Raw genomic sequence first — 24,348 nt, forward strand, 5'->3', positions numbered from 1 at the left:
GCTTTAGATAAAAATAAATAAAATCTGAAAAAAACAGCAGTAAATAATTCTATATAAATTTTTGACATGAGATTCTATCACAGTTTTTTTTCAGTTAACCTCATAAGCTCAGTTTACTTCCTTGTGCATTTTTTCATGTCTATCCATACATTTTGACAATGACTCCTCAAATACTGGTTCCATGACAATTTAAATTATAGAAAGATTAACAAAATTCTGATAGAAACAGAATAATCTGCCCACAGAGACACACAGATTCGTCACATTCCAATTCTGGTTAAAATATTAAAATTTAATTCATACCTTTTGAACATACAATTATATCAAGGAAAGAGTAAAGGCATTCAAACAATGGATATAGATATTAAACAATATTTACAAATTCTAAACTCCAAGTTGACTATAAAGTCACAAATACTTTAAATATTTAGTAGAATATAGTGTAAATTCTAATATAAACTAGATAAGCTCAATTTGTTGGGTTTTTTTCCAGTCATAACAGTCTAATCTTTACATATTATATACATTAGAATACTAAAAAGTTATAAAATTTTCTTTCTGTTACTATGCAAAGAAATGGAAAATACATCAGCTCTCTCTTACTGTACAATATTCCAATTGAACTTTCTGTAGTGGTCTGCAAAAATAAATGGCACTTTCACATGCAACAAGGCATGAAGTACAACTCTTTTCATTTGCAGTATTCCATCTGAGTGCAAAGTAAACTGCAATGCAAAAGTCATTTAACCACATCGGTGAAAATCAAATGTAAACTGTGGAAAGAGATTCTGACAAACTTTCTCAGATTGAAGTAATAATGAAAAGCATGTAAACTGATTTCCATACAGATCTGTAATTTAAAAAAATGAAAATACAGCACACTGAGAAGTTTGTTATGATGGTATCAGAGCTACCTTGACAACACAATAATGGAGGGAAAGCTGATGGTGCTGTTCTGAAACCCAGCCCTGGCAATGGGCTGCAGCATCTAAGATGCTTTTCTATTGACAGTTTCCAAAATTACTTCTGCCACTCAAAATTGCACATTAACAGTCAGATGGGATTTCTAGACTTCATTATGCCATTGTGTAACCATAGCTTCCACAGTGCAATGCCACAAGAAGTCTGTCTTTCAGGATTTCTTTACTTGGATATTCAGGTAACTTGAGCATGTTGATACTGGAAAGAAAAAAAAAAAAAAGGACATCACAGTTCAGAAAAAACTCAACAGTAAAGATTTCTGATTAAAAACCCTGAAGAGATCACATGTATGGAAGAAAAAAACAAGCCTGTGCAGACTTTTAGTAATTGTAGGAAATTAAATTGTTTTTCACTTCAGTAAGTTATAATACAGTAATTTAACTTTAATATTCCTTTATTAATTTCACTACCTTTAATTACACAAATTCAAGTTGCAAACAATGAGCAAACATACTGTAACATCTTTTGGGATAAACCCACCACTTTCATGTTGGAGACTGAATACTACAGAAGCTGTTTAAATTTTTTTGGACCTTTTAATATTCTAAAAAACTGTACTTTTCACTGTGACTGACATGAAAAAGCCCTGGTTTTAAGATATTTTAATAAGAATAGTTATCATACCATGTGCTTGATGTTGGTAAAAGATTTGCAGTATATGGCACAGCAGCAATAGTGAAATTTTGCAACCCGCTGCCACCCATTATATGGGCAAAACCACCATGAGGCACCCTGGAACTGAGAAAATGTACAGAAATTAGAGCAGGGCAATAATGTTATAAGACAAAAAAAATGTAATCTTTACACTGAAAATATCTCTTAGGATAATTTGACAGTTACCAATGCTTTTACTAAAGTTCCCCTTTTCTTACTGGTATCAAAATTCTCATTGTTTAAAACCTTTTAATTACAAGACCAAGTAACACATTAGTCCACTGACAATAGGCACCATATTGTTTGGCTGACATTTAAGATCATGCTGCCTGCAAGAAGGACTCATTTCTATAACCAGTTTTTGTTCATAGAATGTTCATAGAATCAGAATATTCTGAGTTGGAAAGGACCCACAAGGATTGAAATCTGACTCCTAAGTCTGCAGGGACCACATTATGTGCCTGAGACTGCTGTCCAAATCCTTCTTGAACTCTGTCAGGCTGATGCTGTGACCACTTCCCTGGGAGCTGTTCCAGTGCCCAACCTCCCTCAGTGAAAAACATTTCCTGGTATCCAAACAGAGGTGAGGGTGCCCCAGTGCCCAACCACCTTCTGGGGGAAAAGACTTTCCCTAACATCCAACCTAAACCTCCCTGACACAGCTTCACATCATTCCCTTGGGTCCTGTCTCTGGTCACCAAAGAGATCAGTGCCTGCTCCTCCACTTCTCCTCCTGAGGAAGCTGTAGGTCTCCAAGGTCCCCTCTCAGTCTCCTCTTCTCCAGGCTGAACAGACCAAGTGTCCTCAGCCGCTCCTGATACGCTTCCCCTCAAGGTCCTTCACCATCTTCACGGCCTCTTTGGATGCCTTCTAACAGATTTATATCCTTCTTATATCGTGGCATTATCTCAGTTCAGACAAACATGTCTATTTATGTTTAAAGTTTAAGCTACATCACAAAACAGTTTATTCTCTGATTACTATCTGTGGGACAAATGACCAAAATGCCCTTGACATGTCTGTTCATTTACTACTTCAGACCAAATATTTCAAGTAACTAATGAAACCATTACATCAGTCACACTATAGCCCAGTGACAAACTACGGCAAAACTAGAACACACTAAAAAATCACTAGCATCTTCAGGAATGCAATCTCACTTAATCATATTGCTCTTTTTTTTTTTTTCCTTTTACAAACATATTATTCAAAGATTATTCCAGGTGTAAATGGGCAGTAGCCCATTGTTCAGACTCCCTCTCTCATTCAAAATCAACAAATATAATAAAATTCAGATATTCAGTTACTTTCATAATATCAAATTAAGCTGACATACACTACAAGATAACACCTTGCTAGCACAGCCCTTGCATCAAAAAAACCTAAAAAGTCAGAAGCAAGTGTAACAGAAGAAGTAATGTTTCCACTCACAGTAAAACTGCCTGACAAAAAAGCACAAGCATAATGGTTGCTGCTGCTGAATGTGAAGGAGCTGGGACACAACTCACAGCAATACCTTTTAAACATACCTTTTAGAACTAGCTGTAGTATCCAACACATAAATGTGTATTACCCAGCATTACAACAGCAATGTTGAGCATATAGTTCAAACACTGCTAGACAAAGTAACCCCTATGGAGAGAAGTGCTGATTATTTGCAGCATATAATTTCTGATACAAATGGAATTGTGCTTACAGCAACAATTCAGAACAGCAGTAAAGATGGTACATCAGTACTCTTATAGCATGGTTTTGGCTCACATTCCAATACAGTCCTGCCTCCCATGCAATGACTTTTTTTTCTCCTCTCTGATAAAACATCCCACATTCAAGTCAGCAATAAAACTGCTGAAAATTTATTTCAGTCCACTATTATCTAAAAGTTTTTTCAATGTAACTTATTATAATACTTTCCATATAACAGGTCAAAATCATAAAGCATGGTCAAAGCTTTGAATATTTAAAAGAAAGTTGTGCCTCCAAGAATAAATTTTCTCTCCAAGCACAACACTGCCAATATAGTAAAGAAAACCTTCTAAATAGATGTAAGAAATATCACAATACTGTGTGCAAGAGCAACAACACAATTTCATAGCTTTGGTAATTTCTACGTTTACATCTGAATCATGATGTTTCTAACTATTTTTCCACTGACAAGTTTTGCATACATTTGCTCAGAATTAAAACACTGTAGAAGAGATTTTAAGCTTGTTTCCTTATGTTTTCTATCCTTATATGACAGCAGACACATATATCTTTCATATTTAACAACTATGCTGAATTTTCCTTAAAAGAGCATAAGCATATTGCTTATTGCGCCACAAAAACTAGAGTCCCCAAAGAAGTTCTATACAATCTTTGCAGCTGTAGAATTCAAATAAAGTAGAATTATCATTTAGAATCTATCAAGCTGTTCACTAAAAACCCCATCAGAAGTTGCCAGCAGAAAATTAACAATAAATTAGCCAAATACTATTATAAATATCAAAGAGATCAAGAGGAGGAAAAATAAGAAAAGTTTGTAGAATTGGCAATATCTCAAGCAGCTATTAGCTGAGAAAGAATAAATGGCATCATAAGTGAACTTTCAGATCCCCAACATGATTCACAAAAACATTTAGACTTTTTCTTGAGTGTGCTAAGACCTCCAAATATGTTCAAACTTTGCTCATGATAACTACTTTACAATTAAAAGATGTCTCAAAACTGGTATTATTGACAAATGCAATGTTATGTCTACTGAAACTACCAAAGCAAGACTTCGTAAGAGAAAAAGAGAGAGAGATGTAAAAATGGGGGAAGAAGACTAAAGGAAATATTTAGAGATGTCAGAGAAACACTGAAGACATAATCATAAATCTATTTTATTTAATTCACTAGATTAATTTCATAGACTGGAAAGAAAGAACAGTTCCACTTCACACACACACAAAAAATCAAGTAAGTGAATGTACAGAAGAGAATAAAGGGAAATGGAGGGAAAAAAAAGCCTTTTGAATGTAGCCTGCCAACCAGTACCCACAGAAACAAATTCATCACTAAGACCAGAAAAACATCATAGTTTGAAATTAGGTGTACTTTTAATGTAGAATTTTGCTTAAGGTATCAGCTGACTACTGTACTAGGCTCACAGAAAAGTCAGCATCTAAATCTTCCATTTAAAAGAAAGTAGGACTTATGTGCAAAAATGCCAGCTGCATATCACTATTAGAGGTAACTTTCAAAAGTTAAATATTTGTGGAAAAATACATCTATTACATTTCAAACACTGAAGAAAAAACAAAGGGCTCCTCCTAGGTGATACAGAAAAAAAATCCTAAATAGATTGTTTTTAAATTCTAGACCAGAGTTCTTAAAGCCACACCACAAATTTCTTTCCTATCAACAAGAAAATGGGTAAGAACAAGACAGTAGGTGATTTGTGAGCAAAACAAATGATGCTGACACACAAATTAATCAGACAGTGTAACTGTTTACTTGATAGAAAGCGCCTCTTAGAATCCAGTCGATTATCCCAAATGCCGTGAAAATACTGAATGCCACTTCAGTATCATTTGGAATGTTTTAAGAAGCATTTGAAACATGACCTTACATTTTAAATATCCTTATTTTCTGTCTAGATTTAGAAATGGACCAGCCCACTAAAAATGAAAGACCAGCAGTAGGCATGCCACACATGTGCAGTTACAACTTCAGGAATCATTTCTTCAGAGGACAAAAAGATCAATGTGCGTACAACTAGCTTCTTAAATTGTCCATGATCCCTAAAATCAAGGAAATTCGTAATAAATCAAGTGACACTAATAGAATTTGGAGACCAGGCCATTTGATGATACATCCCTGGCTGTGAAATTTCTTAATATAAAAGGTAGTTTTGATGATCTTAATTTGTATTTTATCCTTGCTTAACCACAAAACTTATACACAAAAGGTCAACTACTCTACTAAATCTAGAATATTCAAACAACATCAAACCAAGATGTTGGGATCTCTGCCTGCAACCAGAAAAAGACTGGATTGCACTACTCAGGTGTCACATTCATGCCTATGGATCCATTTTGTGAGATGTCTGTACCCACAAGATCAGCAACGCACCCAGCTTACAGGAGCATTTATTGCTAAAACATTCCCTCACTGCACCTAAACCATAAGGAAAATAAAAGTGGCTTTCCCTAGACAACAAATAGAACTTAGGACAGAAAACCTTTATAAAGGAGACAGTCTTCCATAAGGCTACATCTTTACTTATCTTCACACACTGCACTGATGTTAAATTCAACTCAGCTTGAGGATATTCTGTATATATTGACTGAAGTGAAAACTATTTATCTCATCTACTACAGCCTCAGCTGATTGCTAGAAAAGTCAAGAGTCACATAAACATTCAACAGGAAAAAGAATATAAAGCTCATTTAAATTCACTATGGCCTTGTCAAGAACAGCCTGGACAGCAACAAAGGCCTCTTGCAAAGTAGTCAAGTATAATAAATAAGTAATCAATCATTTTGCAGGCAACAGAGACAGCAAAAGTATTAACACAGGCTTTGTCTACTTCCATCAATGTATAGAACAACCAGTATGCAAAACAGTTTCTAGATGATCTTTTAGGGTCTCTCAAGTTTCTGATCTTATTTCAGAGTATCTAGACAATTGTATCTGTTCTTACAGAAGAGTCTCTCACCTGCCAGTAACAAACTGTAATAGTAACACTCTCTCTTCCTGAGTTAGTTCTTCCACCACATCCCAGAACCACTAAATGAAAAAAAAAAATTAGTTTGTATTTGCCATTACATACTTGTAGTACTTGAAAATATACTGACAAAACAATAAAAGGAATATACATATATTTGCTACTTAAATTATGGAATTTTTTGTACCAAATTCATAAATAAGTCACTTAATGTAGAAATACAATATTAAAAAAAAACCGCTCCACAAATTTCAACCAAAATAAGCTTCCACAAACACACACAGATAATAACAACAAAACCACATTTTTTTTGTTAAATAGTCTACATTATTTAAAAAAAATAAAACAAACAAATAAATCATTTTACCTGAATAACTTGGTCTCCTCTCTCATAGCCACTGGTGTATTCTGTGTTTTTTAACCAGTCATTCACATCAATTTCTGGCATACCAGACAACAAAAGCTCCTTCAGGAAAAGCACACAGATTGTGATTAGTCGTCCTGACTAACCACCTGTTTCAAGAATTTATGCTATTTTAAGAAGTAATGTTTTAAGAAGCAGAAAGCTTACAGTGCTTTTTCAGTTTATTGCAACCTTATGGAACCCACAACTAAATTTTAATACATTAACATTCTTGAATTCAGGTAATTTCACATGATCTGTTTAATTCAAGTATACACTAGCAAGAGAGAAAAATTATTGCCAAAGAACCTAAAAGAAAAGACCTCCGAGTCCTTTCATGGCTTCAGAGAAAATTTGAGATGTGTTGGTTACAGGAGATCAAGCCACCAACAAAATTTACTGGAATTTGACTCAGTGACTCAGAAAAAGTAAAGACAATAGACAGCATCTCCTTGCTCCTATAGGATTTCTGTCTTCCTCGAGGAAAATACGGAAAGACTTAAAGGCCACAACATGCTGATTCCGTACTGAAATTACAATTTAAGGCATTCATTACTGCCATGTGAAGTTTCAGGAAGATGGCAATGCTGAGTAATTAGAAAAAGCAGGAATACACATAAATGAGATCCTCACTGATAGATACCCAGGAAGCAATACCAACGTGAAAGCTACAAAATCTTTATTTTGTGGTTACTGACCTTTACTTCTACACTGCTGATGAAATATGCTCAACAAAGCATTTAAAAATATGTAGGCATTTCAGCTTACCAGTTCATATTCATCAAAAAGTTGGATCAAAGATGGTGGAATGAACATATGGAAGCCTTGTAAAAAGGCATTTATCTGAGGCTGAATGGCTCTTGTCATTCTGAGCTCTGTCACAAGCTGGACATACTCAGCCTGCAACACAGAAAACAATATTAAGATAGACTCCAGCAAAATCACACAGTGCTCAAACAAACTCACACACACAAATGCAGTCCTCAATGCATTACAAATCTCTTCCACTGTAAGGCAGTAAGAGTCCCTTTGCATTTTTCACGTGGAAGCAAGCAAAATAAGCCCCTTCTGCTCTTCCACCTTCCTTCCTGAGACAATTCCAAAACAGAAGTGTTTGAGTTGTTACATAAACCAGTCAAAAAACAGGGACTCAAACTAGGATAAAGGAAGTAAACAAAGCCTAATTTGTCATGCCCACATCTAATACCACTTATATTAAGCTCAATTAAGGCCACAAACACACAAATGTCTATAAGCAAAAATACTCTATTTAAGCAAACTGACAATACTCAGGAAAAAGGGCTAACTTCTGAAGGAATATTTGTGAGACAAAGCTTCCTTGCTTTCCTTCCACCCCCACCCCATCTCTGGAAACCTAAAATAATACACAATAAAGCCTGCAGAGTTTATTAGTCTTAATAAGAATTTCAATTTTTTTAAGAAAGTCTTGAAAAATCTCCTTCGTTTTTGAAAAAGAAAAACACCAGAAAATAACTTCCATCATAGCCAGGGAATAGACTATAATGCACTTTAGAGATCTGGGGGCTCCTTTCCCTTTGAAAGATGCCAGCCAGAAAAGGAATCCACCAGAACTTTGCTTTTGTTAAGAACACAAAAGCCTAGGAGGCATTAATGGAAGAAGGCTTTTAGAAGGAGACAAGTGCCTTTTAGAAGGGAAAAGTGCCTACATTAAAATTCTATAAACATGTATAACATTCTATAAAATGTCTTATCTACCCTGACCAAATCACACAAGTTTAATGAAGTTTCTTTACTCAAGAAAATAGTTTTCTACTTGAAAACAAAATTTGTTCCTAGATTATTCAGGTACTGTGTTTAAAGAAATGTTTTGACTTCATAATCATGGCTTTTAATAAGAAAATCATGAAATGTATCTCGCAATTAAACCATCTCAACTATCAGCTTCTTTCAAGAGAACAGTCTTACGAAAATACTACTTTGATTTTTAATTTTAAAATATTTCAACCTAAACTTTCATGTTCTGAACCTACACAAAAGCAACCAAGCATTTTTTCTTTCCTCCCTTTCAGAGAAACAGAATAAACTATGCAACATTTCAAAACAGAAGGATACTTTTTAAACACAGCTCATTACACTCACAGATGTACAGGGGTTGTTTGCAGATACTTTTAAATGTATTATCACCATTTTATTAGATTCAGAGAACAATTAATTTGTGAAGTTCTCTGAAGAAGAAGAACATGACCTAATAATATCTTCAACTGCAGTAGTGGTCCCAAAAATCTAGTTTCAGTCTAGTAATCTCCCCAGGTTGCTTCTACTGTCAGTGGAGCTGAAGACAGCTCCCTTCTCTGGGGACTGAGGAGGGGCCAAAGGAGATTAACTGCACTAGACAAAAGTCTGTGAATACAGAAGAAATCAGAAATTTTTTCAAAACCAGGATTTAAAATAACATTAGTACTGGTTGTTTTCAATGATCAGAAATGTTTGTTTTACATCTCTTAAACTGTTCTTATGTAAATTAGGCTACCCAGAAAAACAGGAGTGCAGAAAGAAAAATTCACAATCTTATTTTGAAAAATCCATTAAATAAAATACTTATTTTATGCAGGAAAAAAATACTACATTGAACACTTCAATTATGAGAGAAAGCAGTTGCTGTAGTTTAGGTGAAACAAGAAATGTTTAAAATAGCCTGGAACAGCCAAGCATCCTGGCTATCAGCACTGGCACATGATGAAAGACCTGTAGCACAGAATTTACATAATACATGTCAGTAAACAACCTGGTCAATTTGTTTTGCTTTCTGTGCACTTCATTTACATTTTTTTCCCCTCTGAAGCCTTAGGGGCACATTACAAAACAGAAATACCCACATCATTTCAGATCTACATATGCATTCCTACATAGTACATAAAGTTATGATCCAGGCTTCTTTAAGGAACAGAGATTTGATTGAACACACATTAGATGGGCATCACAAATATAATGGCAAAGTCTAGTTTGGGTGAGGGGTTGTTCTGTATTTACTTTGAGGTAAATAAAGCAGAGATCATGCTTCCTCGATTTCACAATCCCATATACTGTGAGACAAGGATCAATGGTTATGATGATTTTCAGATTCAGAGAGCAGCTGCATTATACAGCTGCCTGGAAAAAAAAATACCTACTATTTTACTGCCAAACAGAATGGCCAGCTCACAGACAGGTTCTGGGAGGACCGAGAAAGCCACAGCATTGTGGAAATCTGCACCATTCTTTAATATAACATAAAGTCAAACTTTGACTGCGTCTACTTTTATTTTTTTCCTAAAAAGTAGAAAGCTGCAAAATGATACACAGCAAAGAGCAAAGATAAATTCAGGACAAAGCCTGACTTTTCCTTTGAAGTCTCTCCATTACCATGACAAAAGGCATTTGAACCAAGCTATAACTGTATTTCAGCTGGGCTACATGGACAATTGCAAGACATGAATATTTGCATCATCTAATTGTCCCACAACCATTCACCTATTACACAGTTGATATAAAAAAATAAAATTACCCCATTCAAAGAAAATAACACTTTACAAATAGCTCTTTCTAGTAGTGCACTTACTCTGTTTCAGTTTTCAATGAGAGAAGGGTGATTTCTGTGCAGGGTGGGGCAAGGGTGTGTTTTATTCTGTTTTTGGCACAGGAGATTTTTTGCATATCTGTTTGATGTTTAGGTTTTTTAAGGGACAAAGATCCATTCATAATTTAATTTTAACAGGTAATCTGCACAGCAGATTATTTTAGAAGTTGAATTTTCTTCTCCCAGAGGTGTAATAAATACAATGAGTTTTAAACAGTGAGCTATTATTCCTTGGGTAAAGGCAGAAAAAAAAGCAAGATATCACTTGCAGGAGAAAAAGAGATTTTTGTTTATAAAGTAGACACATTCCTATTTAAACTGATAGAACAGCTAAGCCAAAACATACTGCAAAACTATGTCACATGAAATTAACTGGAAAAAAAACCCCAAAACCACTAAAATACTTATCACCAATTGTCAACAACTTTGTCAGTGAACAAAACAGTGCCATCTCACAGATGTTTTTTGACTTCACATTTTGCACGTTCAAATGCAAAAAATGCAATCATATTAATAGTTTCAAAGCTACCACCAGAGTCACCTCCTTCCTACCACCTTTGAAATTAAAGCTATACCAACTCCAATCCCCTCCTGCCATGCTGACAAAGGCTTGATGAGATAGAATGGAAGCATCTCCTCTACACATTTTCCATCACTCTTTTTAGACTGTGTCCCAGCTCTAAAATTAAGAAAGCAAATAAGGCTGCTAACTGGTGGTACCCTCATGTGGGCAAACTTCTAATTTTATGCTACTTGAAAACAGGTTTTCAATAGTTGTTATGAAACTACAGTTTATGCTAAATACATCTTTTTTATGTTCTGAGAAGGTAAGACTGACCAGACACAAGAATCAACATCTTGCTTTCTCCAACAGATAATAAAGAAATTAAGCATCCACTACCTTCACAATTAGAGTTCTTTTACCATCTGTATTCTTTCACAAATGACTGTATTGCAGGAATCAGTGCAGAACCAGACTAATAATACGTATTTCTGCTATTGGAATGACAACGTGCCTTAATGAAAATAAGGATTAAGGCTACAAGAATCCAGTGCCAATTGCTCCAACACAAATTGAATGTCCTTGTAACAAAGGCTGACACCAAGTGGCTGCTCCCCAGTGCAGCAGCTGCTGTGCCACTCCTGAAGCCAAATGCTTACTGAGCATAGAGAACAGGCTTAGCCAGCTCAACACAAATAAAAATCAGAACACAAAGCAGATATCAGGAGCAAGAGTCAATGTTACAAAAAACTGCAGGTCTACCCATGACACTCCTGCTGTTACTCAGAACTGTTTAGTCAGTAACTGCAGGATTCAATTAGACTTGTTTTTATCATAATTTCTAGACAATCGTCAAAATCTGGCTGAGTTTTCCCATATTTCTTTTTTTGAATTAATGCTGCAGAGGAATCAGGGGCTTCTCAACCTGCTACTAGTAAAGTAAATTTAAAAAGTAGGTTATTTCCATACATATCAAGTGACTTGCAAATGGCTGAAAAATCTTCCTGCAGACTTTTACTCTGTCCATTATCTGCATGTTAATTAGAGCAATCCAGTGCTATAGACTGGCCTAGCAGGCAGCACACTTTGCAACATTACCTATAATTTTATGTTTATCAATTGCTACTGTTCTACTTCCTTGATATATATACCCAAGACTTAACTTTAAAAATAAATCCTTCATTTAAATTGATCCTATTTTCGTTCCACAGTTCCGTCAGAAAGAAGAACCTCTAATCTGAACTCTTTTAAAGATTTTTAGTACTATTTCTGTAACATGCTAACTTAGAAAAAGAGGAAAAAGTGTTGGCATCTGCAACCTTTTTTGTATTTTCTCCAAAACAGGAATACCATTCATCCTTCCAGTTATTCAGAAGGTGAGTCCAATGGCTTGTGTTATACTACCATCTTCTGAATAAACCTGCATACTCACCTTGTTTTCCTGTGTAACAAGTATACTTGCACCCCCTGGCTTCAATGGCACTTCTTCCATTGCTCCAAACACATCGGTCTCAACAGAGAATGTCAGCTCTAAACCAAGATCACTGATATCATTATCTAAAATCCACTGCAAGTTCTTTGCATATTCTGGATCAATAGATGCTACATCCTGATAATTTACAGGTATGCCTAGGAAAAAAAAAAAAACACAAAGAGACAAAACTGCTCAAATAAATAGGAAAAAGCAGAAAGGATTCTAACTTAATACATGGTAGAAGATTGCCCTCTAGAGAGAAACCAGAATAATGCACTAATAGGAAAAGAGAAAAACTGTTGCCAACTACAGCAGAACTGTGCTTGCTGTATTTTTAAAATACTACAGAATCAAGTTTCCTCCGTATGTTTTTCTTCCTAGTGAAGCAAATGACATATCACTCAGGAAAAACCAATTTGCACCATTTTAGTTCACTAATGGATTTCAGTAAAAGCATCTACCCATTCTGAACACAAAATGTTAAATCTCTCCCACAAAGTCTTAAAGTTTCCTACCTAAATTTTAGCAACACAAATACCTTATTTCTCTATAACTGTATCTTCTCCCTCAAAGCATCACTTGGGTGACGGGGGGAGACAACCTTCCTGTTGTTCTATCACTCTTCAGTGTTCTTCTTTTTAATCATATTTGAAATGAACTCTATTATACAGTTTTAAATTATTATTATAGGAATTTTATATTTCAAACTGAACTTGCAAGTCATTTAGAAGCATTAATAGGAGAACAGCTAGAAGTCTGACTTTTATCCAGGTACAGAAAGTGTCTATTTACAAATCCCTTTACAGGCATGGCACTCAAGCACATTTGAGCAAATGGGCCCAGAACAAGGTGACCCTAGTTTATGCAAGGGAGCTACCCTCTTCACAAGAAGGCAGACCTTGATTATTTTAACTCTGGCATGATAGATACTTCAATGCTACCAAGACAGATACAATATCTGGGAAAAGGGGCAGGGGGTGAGGGGAGCAGTAGGCTTAGGGAAAAGCAAGTTATTGGGAAGTACTATCCTTGCTTCACCATCTTCCATGAACCATGCAGTGTCATAAGGGTGCCCATTAGTAGAAGCCTTAGCACACTATAGATTGTGGATTCAGTACCCCAGAGAAACACAAAATTCAAAGGTTAGCAGCCACTGCCAAACATCAAAGTATAAAAAATGTTACAGTATTTCCTTGGAATGGCTGACAACTGCTGCAATGGTGTGTACACAGCTGTAAGGCATTGTTTTTCAAATAAAATCAAGCAACACTCCAGTTTAAGAGAAGGATATCTTACTAATTAAATATCATTGCCACCTCTCTCAAAATAAAAAAACTAACAGCTGTCTAGTAGTTTCCAGAGGACTTTCACTTTTGCTAACTAGCAAGCATATGTGCATTTGACACACGAAATGTGGAAATAATGAGGTCTCTGAGGGATAAACGCAAAATGTGGGAAAAGAAGACTGAAAAGTAGGAATCAGAGACTCCTTTAGAGAAGAAACTCAACAAGTATGAGAGTACACTCATAGTCAGAGTTGTGAGACCATACAGCACTAAGCTCAGTCATTTGATTGACAGATATTTTACCAATGAACAGACTCAAGCAAGCAGTTATAAAAAGATTCCATCAGATTTATCATGAAAAATGTGAATCCCACAAAATACTATGTATCTTTCTCTTGTATACCCTTAAGGCCCCTGTAGTTTGAAGAGAAATCTATCTTAGCATAATTGTGAGAAGCAGGTATGTTCTGTGTGACACAGAACTTTAAAGAGATACTACAGGTAAGTTTTGAGACAAGCTTATTCAAGGCCTCCAGTTCAAAATACACCAAGCCAGAAATTAATTTTCAACTTTTTTATGCCATTTCAAGGATTACTTTCTTATATTATAGAGTGGAATGTAAGAGTAGATAGAACAGTTAAGAATTAATACGCTGTCTTTGTAAGCTGAAGGTGGAAGTTAACAGGAAAGTAACCGTATCTCTATAAAGAAATACAAAGTAAGTGGAAAACAGCACTAGAGAAACCATCTGCTCCTCCCCTGTTCAAGCAGAAGGCCGACAGATAAGAAGTGTGAGAAATGTAAACCTAAGAGGTCTTGCTAATTTCTAACTGTATTTCTCCCTGTGCTACATCTGGAAGAGAGTGCAGCCTTAATAAATACGCAGACCTAGGGAACACTGGTTTCACAGCACACACACACACAAAAAATCATGCACACTACATATCTAATACCTTATAAAGCACATTAGTTGTGTGTTAGCTGAGTCATCACATAAGTTAATGATCTTTCCTCACCTACCAGAGGTTGTGCATCAATCAAGAGGCACAAAGGCTCTTAAAGAAGAGCAAAGAAGAGCTCTAGACCGCAGACACCACCAGCTAACAGAGGTTATCTCTACTAAAAAAGTTACTTTTCTATAAAAATTCTGTCCAATCCTCTTGAATACTAAAGTAAAAGCATATGAATTAACTTCTCTCATTAGAGACAGGATGAACCTGCATTAGTTCTGAAACCCTATTTTGGGAAATAAGTAGTATTTGTTGGAATAGGTAGACAGAGGTTTCCAACAGCAGAGCTTCACCTTATTAAAAACCATTGCATAAGTGAAGAACTCCAGACATGATCAAGAATGCCTAATAGATTTTTGCCAGAGTTCACAAACATTCTCAACTTCGTCTGTCTTAAGTTACTAAGAAACAATTATTTCCATTTCTCAAGAATGACACTACTCAGAAGAACAAATGAATTTCACAACTGTGATGCAAAGAATTGTTGTGACTCTGGTGTACAAAAAAGACTAGCAAGACATTAATTTGCAAGGCTTTTTCACTTTTAACACACACACAAAAGTAAAAAAGGAAAAGGTTTACTGCTCAGACAACTGTTACGACTAATAAGCAGGATTTTGATAAAACCATACCAAGAATATGTTTGTAGAATGACCTTGTGAAGTAGATGTTCACCAGCTGCCTGTGATTCAGAGCCAGCCCCAGGATCTGGCCTGCAAAACGGAAGTAGTTCAAATGATCTGGATTTACAGAAGAGTTGCTGTTCGGCTGGAATGTTGTTCCTACAAAACAAAAGTATTATCATCTTCCATTACATTTTTTTTTAATTAAGCTTTTATTTATCAAATATACTAAGCATCTGAAAACACCGCAAGAGTTTTATCTTGGGGTTTTGGAAGTCTCTTTGGGGTTTTTCATTTACACAAAAAAGATGTCAGAAAGAAGTGTCTTAGAATGTAATGACATCTTATTACAATGATACTGCTTAGCCACTCTCCAAAACACTGATCTAAAATAATTATCATCAACAAAAAGGTAATTACCAACTGCTAAATTTGGTCCTCCATCTTACTATATTGCTCTATACATGTTTTACTCATGCTAATGGGCTTTGCTTCTGTAAACTTGTGAACATGCTCTAAGGAAGGATGAGAATATGTCTACTTCCTCTCATATGCCTCAGCCAGATGCAGGCAGGAGACAGTCCAGTCCTTGCCTCCTTGGAGAAGACTACTTTAAACAGGCAGACCTGAACCTCTCCTTTTAGCTTTCATTAAATAATCTGTGCCTCTACACAGTTTTTTTGCATTATAAAAATGCTTTTATAAAAAATGACACCCTAAACTTAGGAAAAAAAAAAAAAAAGAAAAAATTAAAGGGCAGAGACATACCATCAGCTGACTGGGTAAATAAGGCATAATCTGGGTTAACTATTTCACTGGATAAGATATCAAACCATTCACGCACCACACCCTGTCCCTGCATGTCAAGAGAATAAAACATATTAGTACACAAAACTTTCACTCAATAGTTATGCTGAGTAACCACATATTTCTTTTAAAGTAATTTTAAAGTAGGCTTTAGCTCAAAACCACACTTGTGAATGAGAATTAGTATTTCCATATGAAAATGCCATAAAAGAAAACCATGCACTTTTACCCACCATGCCTTCTTCTCCATGAAATCTCACAGCAATCCCCTGCTTCAATTTTGCACAGTTTGCTTTAGACACAACTTCACAGCTACTCCTAAAAATAGAATCTAAATACAAAATACCAATTAATTTTTTCATTTTCATTCATTACCTTTCCAAGACACACTAATTCCATTTAGTATACAATACCTCTGTGAACCAAAAGTATGTCATTTTCATTGACAGGCCTGTGCACCATGTCTGAATCTGGCTGCCCGGCGTGTAGATGTTCATAGAACCATTCACAGCGATCTTTAAATGGCTACAAAACAAGGTGCAAACCATATTATACACATGCATTCCCCTGAATAATTCCTCTCTCATAAGCAAATGGTTATGCATAATTCTCAATTTTTGAGATGCACAGATTTACCCCAATATGCTGTACAGTATTTTGGGAAGAAGAAAGGACTAGACATGAGCTTGAGTGCTTGCAGAAAGCCTGGACCACCAGCTATCCAGAAACAGCTATTTAAGTTTTCCACAAAAGAGAAAAGTAGCACAAAACTCCTTACAGGTTATGGGAGAGCATGAAGGAACTTAGACAAGAAATAAGTCAGTGGCTTCTGTAAAACTACTGATACTTAACCACAGGTGAGCACAGAAGAACAAGTGATATGAACCAGCCCTATTTGCAGTAAGGTTCACTGGCAATATAAAACAGCCCCAAGGAACCAGAAACCTTACAAAGCAATTCCTAGGTGAGAAGGTTCTAACTTGTTTGACTCAGTGTTTGTGTTGACATTTTGCAGCTCTTTTGAGACAGATATGACACAAGTATGGCCTTTCTCATCCTCTGCAATTCACAGCACATATATGAGTTGATCTAGCAGACAAGGTTTCAGTTCTCGGGGTCTCCTCATTACTCATAGGTAGTGAGTTTCAAAAACACACATTTCAATAAAAGATTGAATCAACAATACACCTACACCACGTCCCAAAAATTAAACTGGATTAATGAAAGCAATTTATCTTTAAAAATAAAAGTACAGTATGGTTCACAATTTAGGAAATAAAGCTGTTGGAACAGACAACATGATGTTTCATTTAAAGGAGCTGCCACTAACTATGACCAAATCAAGTAATAGTGATGTATTTATCCTCTGGTTTGTCTTAAAATATAAGTCATTTAGGGGAAAGTAAAGTTCAACCTATTAGATGTGCACAAGTAGATTTACAAACAGAATTTTCACTCTTTAACTGAAAGTTGGACTTGTAAGACACATCCAACATTGGCTATCTCAAATGGGCTCACCCACGTATTTTAGAGAATTATGAATACAGAAATATGGCTGCCATGTCTGTTTAATATGATTTTTTCCACACTACAGATTCAGAAACACTAGAGGCCATGTTTAGTTCTTTCATCCTTCCCAAACGAAAATTCTTTAAATTATTTTCTTTTAAATGCCCTTTGTATATTCACAGGAGTTGTAATTAAGCACCTCCTGACATTTACCTGAGCTTTTATGATGTGCATAAATCTGGACATTAGTTCAGGACACTCCAGAAGAAAATGAAAGTGATCAAAAATTATTTTGGGATTTCTGAAAGAAAAATAGGTTAGAAGCCTGTTAGAGATATAGTAATAATAACAATAATAACAATAATAATGCTTCACAATACAACGCAAAATGTCTACATAAAGAAACAATGCAACAATGCAATTAATCATATAGACAATTAATCATATAGGCAAGTTTCAAGAGATTCTTCTATTTTTATCACTTCTTCCTAACTCCTGTTTCCAAACAACCTCATCTGTTAAACATGGGAGGATTAGAAGCAGCTCCCCACACAGAAGTAAGGTCATAAACCTGGCAGTCCCACGGAAACTCTGGAAACAGCCAACTGTACAAAGATGGTTTAGACTCTAAAGTTGTCACATATTTGAGGAAGAATGAAAGTTTTCATCTACCTTAAAAGGGAAGGCCTTATTTGGAACAAATATAAGGAAAGAATCCATTCATCAAATTATTCTGTTGCTCTGTGAAATAGCTTTTGTTCTCAAATCTTACAAATAGATCACTTAAATATGCAGAAGAGTTCATTTAAGTCTGAGCTCTGAATCATTAATCTACACTATTGAGTTCAGCAAGACCATTAAATTGCATATTGTTCATATATCACAGCAACAATCTAAAAATACAACTCAGCAAGAAGAAAAAAATGAATTATTGCCAGAGAGGAAGAGAGGGATGGATTACAAGGTCCATATTTGTTGAAGCTTACCGGTTAACAAAACACTTAAGGACATCATCATGTTTACAAACAAATTCTATAAAACGAGGTGACGTCATCCTGTTCAAAAATCATAAGAGGTTTTTGGTTAGTGCAATCGAAAACAATTTGAATTACATAAATTGTTGGGCTTTTGTTAAAATAAATACTACACAAATAGAAAAACTGATGCTGTTTAACTAGTCATCATGAAACTAAATATTCAACAGCATTAAGATCTCACAACGAGAAACAGAAATTTCAGAATTCTAACAGAAAAGGCAAAAATGTCAATAACCAATTATTTTCCATAACATCCACAGAGAACTATGCCCCAAACAAATATTACTGGCCAATTTGAAAGCTTTTATTCAACTCAGTTTAGCAGAGAAAGAAAAACCTTTATGGTGATCAGGAATCAACCAAGAGTTGACATGTAGTAGGACCCTTGCTTCTAGATTCCTCAGGGAGTTTGTAATACCATCTTACTTGCCTAATCTTCTAGTCATCAGGGCCAAAGTCATAAATATAATCCATAACAGACTAGGACCTCAGTTACAAGTGGTCATACTTGTTTCCTTTTTAAACCACACCTCAACAGTATCAGGCTTACCTAAGCTGAACTGCATGTTTGACACCTTGACACCAAACTCACTTTTTTTTTTTTTGTTCTGAGCTTATAGCTCTTCTTGTTGGATAATCACATTAAATTCAGGGCTAATTTCAAAGAACCAACAGCAAATACAGCTAAGCTTCAAAATATCGAAATCCTACTACCTACAAGTATACTACATGATTACAAAGAGCCATTAAACATTCAATACAAAATGTGCCCCAGTGCAGCTACATTCATAGGCAGCAGCACTATGGAAAACTTGCAGTGCTGTTTGGTGTCTTTAGAACCATTAAAAAAAAAAAGAAAAGCATTTAAATTGAACTAGTGAAAGCATTAAACAGCATAGCCTTAACTGTCACTGATACAACATGTATTAGAAGTATTGACACTCTTCCAAAAAAGTATGTATGATTTTAAAATGGTAATAGTTTGGGTAAGATAAATGAATCTCCTCCTTACCCCTGAGGCATCTGACAGGAGCAGCACATATAGAAGGCTTGAATGACAGCACTTAGCCTGTTTGCTGTCATGGAGATAACATCCTGACAATCAGCACAAGCTTCCTGCTTCCCAGCAACATCATATGTTTTTAACTCAACAGCATCAGGGGACAGCTCTGTTCTTCCCTCAGCTCCTGCAGTGGCAAAAGAAGGTGCAGAAGTAGCATCTTGATGATCTGGTCCTTTTTGCTTCAATAAAATAGAAGTAATGTTGGAAGAGTCCCTTTTGTTTTTCATCAGCTCTGTGGCTATCAGAACAAGCCATTCATCCAGAGAATGCCAAAGCAGTTCCAGCGGCTGCAATAAACACATGAAAAAACAGACAAAAAGAAACATGCTGACATTAGATAATATTAATAATGGGATAATTCTCTAAAGGAAAATAAATATCATGCACATTTTAAAGATTTAAATGATCCTTTAGACGTCATGTTAGAGATAAGAAGCAAATACTCATAAAAAATTCTGCACTTGTAGCCAAACAGCACAAAGAGAAAATATGACATAGAAGGAAAATCAAGCAGCAGATGGAAGAAAGAAAAATTCATTTAGAAGGAACTACAGAAGAGCTATAGAACTGAACTATATGACAAAGTTTGGCTTCACACAGCACACTACTGCCTAACCACTGCAGCAGCCAAGCAGTGAAACAGGAACACACAGGCTGAGTTTCTAGAGGAAGAGAGTGCCAGTTCTTTAGGAAGAATCTGGTCAAAGGAGCTTCCTCTGCCAAGAAGATGGAGGAAATCCCAGACAACACTACAAAGATTCAGGTTCATGTCTAGTAAGAATGTGCTTTATGCACAATGTGAGTTCATACAACTCATTTTAATAGTACCTCAGATGTTTCAGAGTAAGGGTCACTAACATCTAGCTTTATGAAATAGAAACAAGTAACAGCAGAATCCCATATCAAATTATAAGGCTATACTTTTTATTTTACTTTAACAAAGACATGCTTTTTTTACTACCACCTGCTAAAACCCAATAGAATTGAAATCCAGTACAATTCCCTCATTACACATTTACTCTGAGCTACAGGCCTACTACAGAGAAGAAAAAGGGATAAGACCTGTTGCTTTCTCATGAGCATAAAAAATCCACAAGGGCTAACTGTGTCATCCCTTAAAGGTGTTTCACAAGGCCACATCCTACTGAGCATAGGGATATGAATCCCACAGGGTGGTAATCGACTCAAGTATTTCACAGCATTCCAAAAGTAAGAGTGAACTTCTACATGGATGCCTTTTTCCGTACGTTACTGTTGCATCAACATTTTTCATCAGTGAAACATTCAAAGACTTAGCAAACACTGAGAGTTATGTTCTCATATTCTCAGGTTGCTTTTGAAAATAAAGAGCTGCTCACAGCATCTCTACATTGTCAGTTGCACCCCATAATTGACACACTCTCAATACACAATAAATTACTTCTCAGGGCCAAAGTCATAAATACAATCCATAACAATCTTGGACAGACTAGCACCTCAGTTACAAGTGGTCACACTTGTTTTCTTTTTAAACCAGACCTCAACAGATTTCTCATAAGAACTCTGTATTAAAAGATTCTGCTAAAATTCACAATTTAAAAATTTACAACTAGGCTTCCATTTTCTCCCAACAGAAGTGTGGGGGGAAGCCAGCCTGATCTCTAAGACTGGTAGGCTTTGCTCAATACTTTGTATGTCACTCACTTAATGCTTGTGCTCCTAGTGACCACACATTTCTCTAGATGGTGATCTGAATACCTCCAGCAGAGGTAGCGTTTTCTACATAAATGTCTGCCATAAAGGATCAAGTTCTCCTCCTCCCAAACTCATCTGGCAGACTTTTACCACAAAACTTAACGTAAAGAAATTTTCTAATTGAAAATGGGATTAATTGAATACACAGAAGAATTAAAATGTAGATGTACTCTCAACCTATAACTCACCAGAAACTAGGTAGTTATTTACTAAAATACTAAAATCTAGTTTTTTCCCCTCAAACTTGTCAATGTTTAGCTTGCTAGACGCCATAATCCCCCAAAATCTTGTGCTTCATCTTTTATTTCCAACAGATTTAGCACACCTTTCAGAACTTTTCCACCCAACTTGTTTTTCCAAAGCTAGTTCTTCACAGCATCTGATCATAAACTCATTTAAAAGTCTAGTCAAGCACAGTAGCTTTAACATTTCATTTTCTTACTTTCTAGTCCAACTTCAGGATATAAAACACTTCTAAATATTGCCATCACCTCCATCCATGACTGTCAGCATTTTATGTTGTCATCCATGATCAGACCTTTTCAAGTGACATATGGACACTAGCAATGTTTTTTTCAAACAACTAGTCAGCATTCTTCAGATAATTCTTACCATGAACTTCATATTAAACAAAGACCTCAACTTAAACTGCAGTTGTCATATTTCACAGTGCGGAAAATTTACTCTAGAATTATACAGCTGAGTCTGATGGGGTACCAAGCTTTTAAAGCTTCACACCTTACCTCCCAAATGCAAGAATTTACCTATGCCTTCCTCTTTACTCATCTAGAAAGCAAGACCAGTAACCAAATCCATACTCAAACTGCAACACTGAAGCAAAATCTTTTGGCAGATGTCAGATAGCTTTTTAAGACACAGGGTGCAGGAGATCACTAATCCACGAAGTGACTTTGTCACAGCAGAGAAGTCACCCCAATTCTAGAAAAGAACAGTATCTGAAACAAGGAAAAAACATTAAGCACTTCCCAACCTTTTTCAATTGCAGAGAAATTTTGCAGCAAGTTTCCCTAATATGTGATCACATTGAACAGCAACTGGAAGAGCAATACATGGAAAAGTAACAAGTGTAAACCTAGCAAAAATTACTACTCAAAGTTTCTCACTGGTAAGATCTCATCTGAGTTAGCACCTTGTTTCAAGCTTGGGAGACAAAATTCAATGATAATTTTGTATCTTTCAGCATCAGTATAAGAATGTATTGTCATTAGCTAGTGCTTCCACTTTAAAACATCTGGATAGGCTGAATCACATAAGGGAATTCCACAAAAGCACAGCCCTGTGATTTGCTTGACCTCATCAAGCAATAACATTCACAGGCCCAGATCAAGAATATTCACATTTTTAATCCCTTCCCAGCTACATTACAGGGACAATTCTTCAAAATATGTTCAATAAGTACATTGATACAGAAGAATTTAATGAAACATTACAGAAAGTCAGGTCTTTTTTATCTCCTCCCAAAAGGTGAAAAAGACCATCAAAAGTACATTTTTAAAAAAAGGCCAAAACAACAGAAGGAAAGGTAGGACTAAGAGAAAACTGGAAGTCATCCAATTCACTCAGCACTATATCTAATCTCCCACCATGCAGTCTACTGTAAATTCAGACAACCAACCACAACTGTAGATAAACAGCATTGCCAGACCTGTGTGCCCATTCCCAAACAACAATAAGTTCCCATCAGCACTTTTATATTTCCAAGTTTGAAATTTAAATCAATCTTTAAAATATCATGGACACAACAGTGGCTCTATTGCAGGGTTGTCTCATTCATAAAACTTTTTAAAAAATTACAAAAATTGCAATAATCATTTTTAAAACATCCTGAAATTTCTGTTTTGTTAGGTAATGCAACAGTAGTATACATTTTGCTTATTTATTAACAACATTCACGTTGTTTTCACACAAGTGTGAAAGAATTACTGATATTTTCTGGGACAACTATGGCAGTTGTTTAATATAAGTCCACTGCACCAGACTTAAATGCACAGTAATTTAAGAAAATTCTTTCTTCATATAAAGTCATTTGGGCATGCAGATAAGTGATTTTACTGATATACCACTTCCTGTGCAAATTGCAGTTGAATGTTTTTGTTCATTTCATACTGACTTCTGAAATTATATAGAGTTGAAAAGCAGGAAACTTTCCTTTTTTCCTTTTTCGGCTTGGTAGCAGAGTATCTCACTGGAGACAGTTCTTGCATGAAGTGTGTTTAACATCTGCTTGTTATTTAATCTGGTATGCTTGGAGCAATTATCATTAAAACTGTTAGAAAGTTAATTTAATAAAATAATTCTTGTGATTTGGGTACAGCTTTGTTTTTTAAAAACAGAATTCTGGTTAAACCCACATTATTGCCTTATTTTGATGAACAATTCCAAAGGACAATTATTACACTGCACACTGTACAATGCATTACATTTTGTACAGACTCAAAATGTACAGACCCATTTTGTTCAGACTCAAGCACTAGTTTCATATTCATTATATAAATCAATTTGTTCTTAAAACTATTGTGCTGCGAGAAGAACAAACATCTGTACTTGCATGTTTTTTGTTTTTAACAGTCTAATGCTTTTCTTCTTTCCAAGAGAAGGAATTTAAACAAAAACTCAGATACTTCACTAAATAAACCAGAATTAAGAGTATCATCTTCCACGATCTTATCAATATAGCTCTGTTTTAAAACCCCTTAGAAGTAACCTGACGAACATATATCATCAAATAATTGCAGTAATTTCAAAATACTGTTTTCATAACACAGTGGAAGAAATGTAAAATAAAGGAAAATCCTCAATTACTGGCATCTAAATTTCTTGGTATGAGCTGTGCTGGGTAAGAGTATGGAGTAAGATGGGAGAAGAAAGATGACCCTGCAGTTCTTTTTTATTAGGTGCTCTGAAAAATATGACAGCTGTATATCCAATGAAGACTGAGTGGCACACAGGAAACTG

At 35.5% G+C, this 24,348-nt stretch overlaps 1 protein-coding gene across 5 annotated transcripts in view; it reads right to left on the reverse strand.

Moving 5' to 3' along the window:
- Positions 1-271: 271 nt before the first annotated feature.
- The window catches only part of HACE1 (HECT domain and ankyrin repeat containing E3 ubiquitin protein ligase 1), a 45,989-nt gene continuing 21,912 nt past the window's right edge, over positions 272-24,348 (reverse strand). For 4 of the 5 annotated variants that reach the window (XM_064412801.1, XM_064412802.1, XM_064412803.1 and 1 more), the window contains 13 exons: positions 19,588-19,925; positions 18,525-18,593; positions 17,752-17,839; positions 16,443-16,554; positions 16,263-16,360; positions 15,991-16,078; positions 15,232-15,381; positions 12,261-12,457; positions 7,497-7,628; positions 6,693-6,791; positions 6,317-6,387; positions 1,606-1,719; positions 272-1,179 (listed from right to left, as the gene is read on the reverse strand). In XM_064412801.1, coding sequence (XP_064268871.1) covers positions 1,077-1,179; positions 1,606-1,719; positions 6,317-6,387; positions 6,693-6,791; positions 7,497-7,628; positions 12,261-12,457; positions 15,232-15,381; positions 15,991-16,078; positions 16,263-16,360; positions 16,443-16,554; positions 17,752-17,839; positions 18,525-18,593; positions 19,588-19,925 — 1,659 coding nt within the window. In that variant the 3' untranslated portion in view covers positions 272-1,076. Of the gene's footprint in view, positions 1,180-1,605; positions 1,720-1,755; positions 2,506-6,316; positions 6,388-6,692; positions 6,792-7,496; positions 7,629-12,260; positions 12,458-15,231; positions 15,382-15,990; positions 16,079-16,262; positions 16,361-16,442; positions 16,555-17,751; positions 17,840-18,524; positions 18,594-19,587; positions 19,926-24,348 lie in introns of those variants that run through there. The other variant, XM_064412804.1, reaches the window with a different exon arrangement.

This window comes from Passer domesticus, chromosome 3 (genome assembly GCF_036417665.1).
Source record: "Passer domesticus isolate bPasDom1 chromosome 3, bPasDom1.hap1, whole genome shotgun sequence".
In the NCBI taxonomy this organism is placed as follows: Eukaryota; Metazoa; Chordata; class Aves; order Passeriformes; family Passeridae; genus Passer; species Passer domesticus.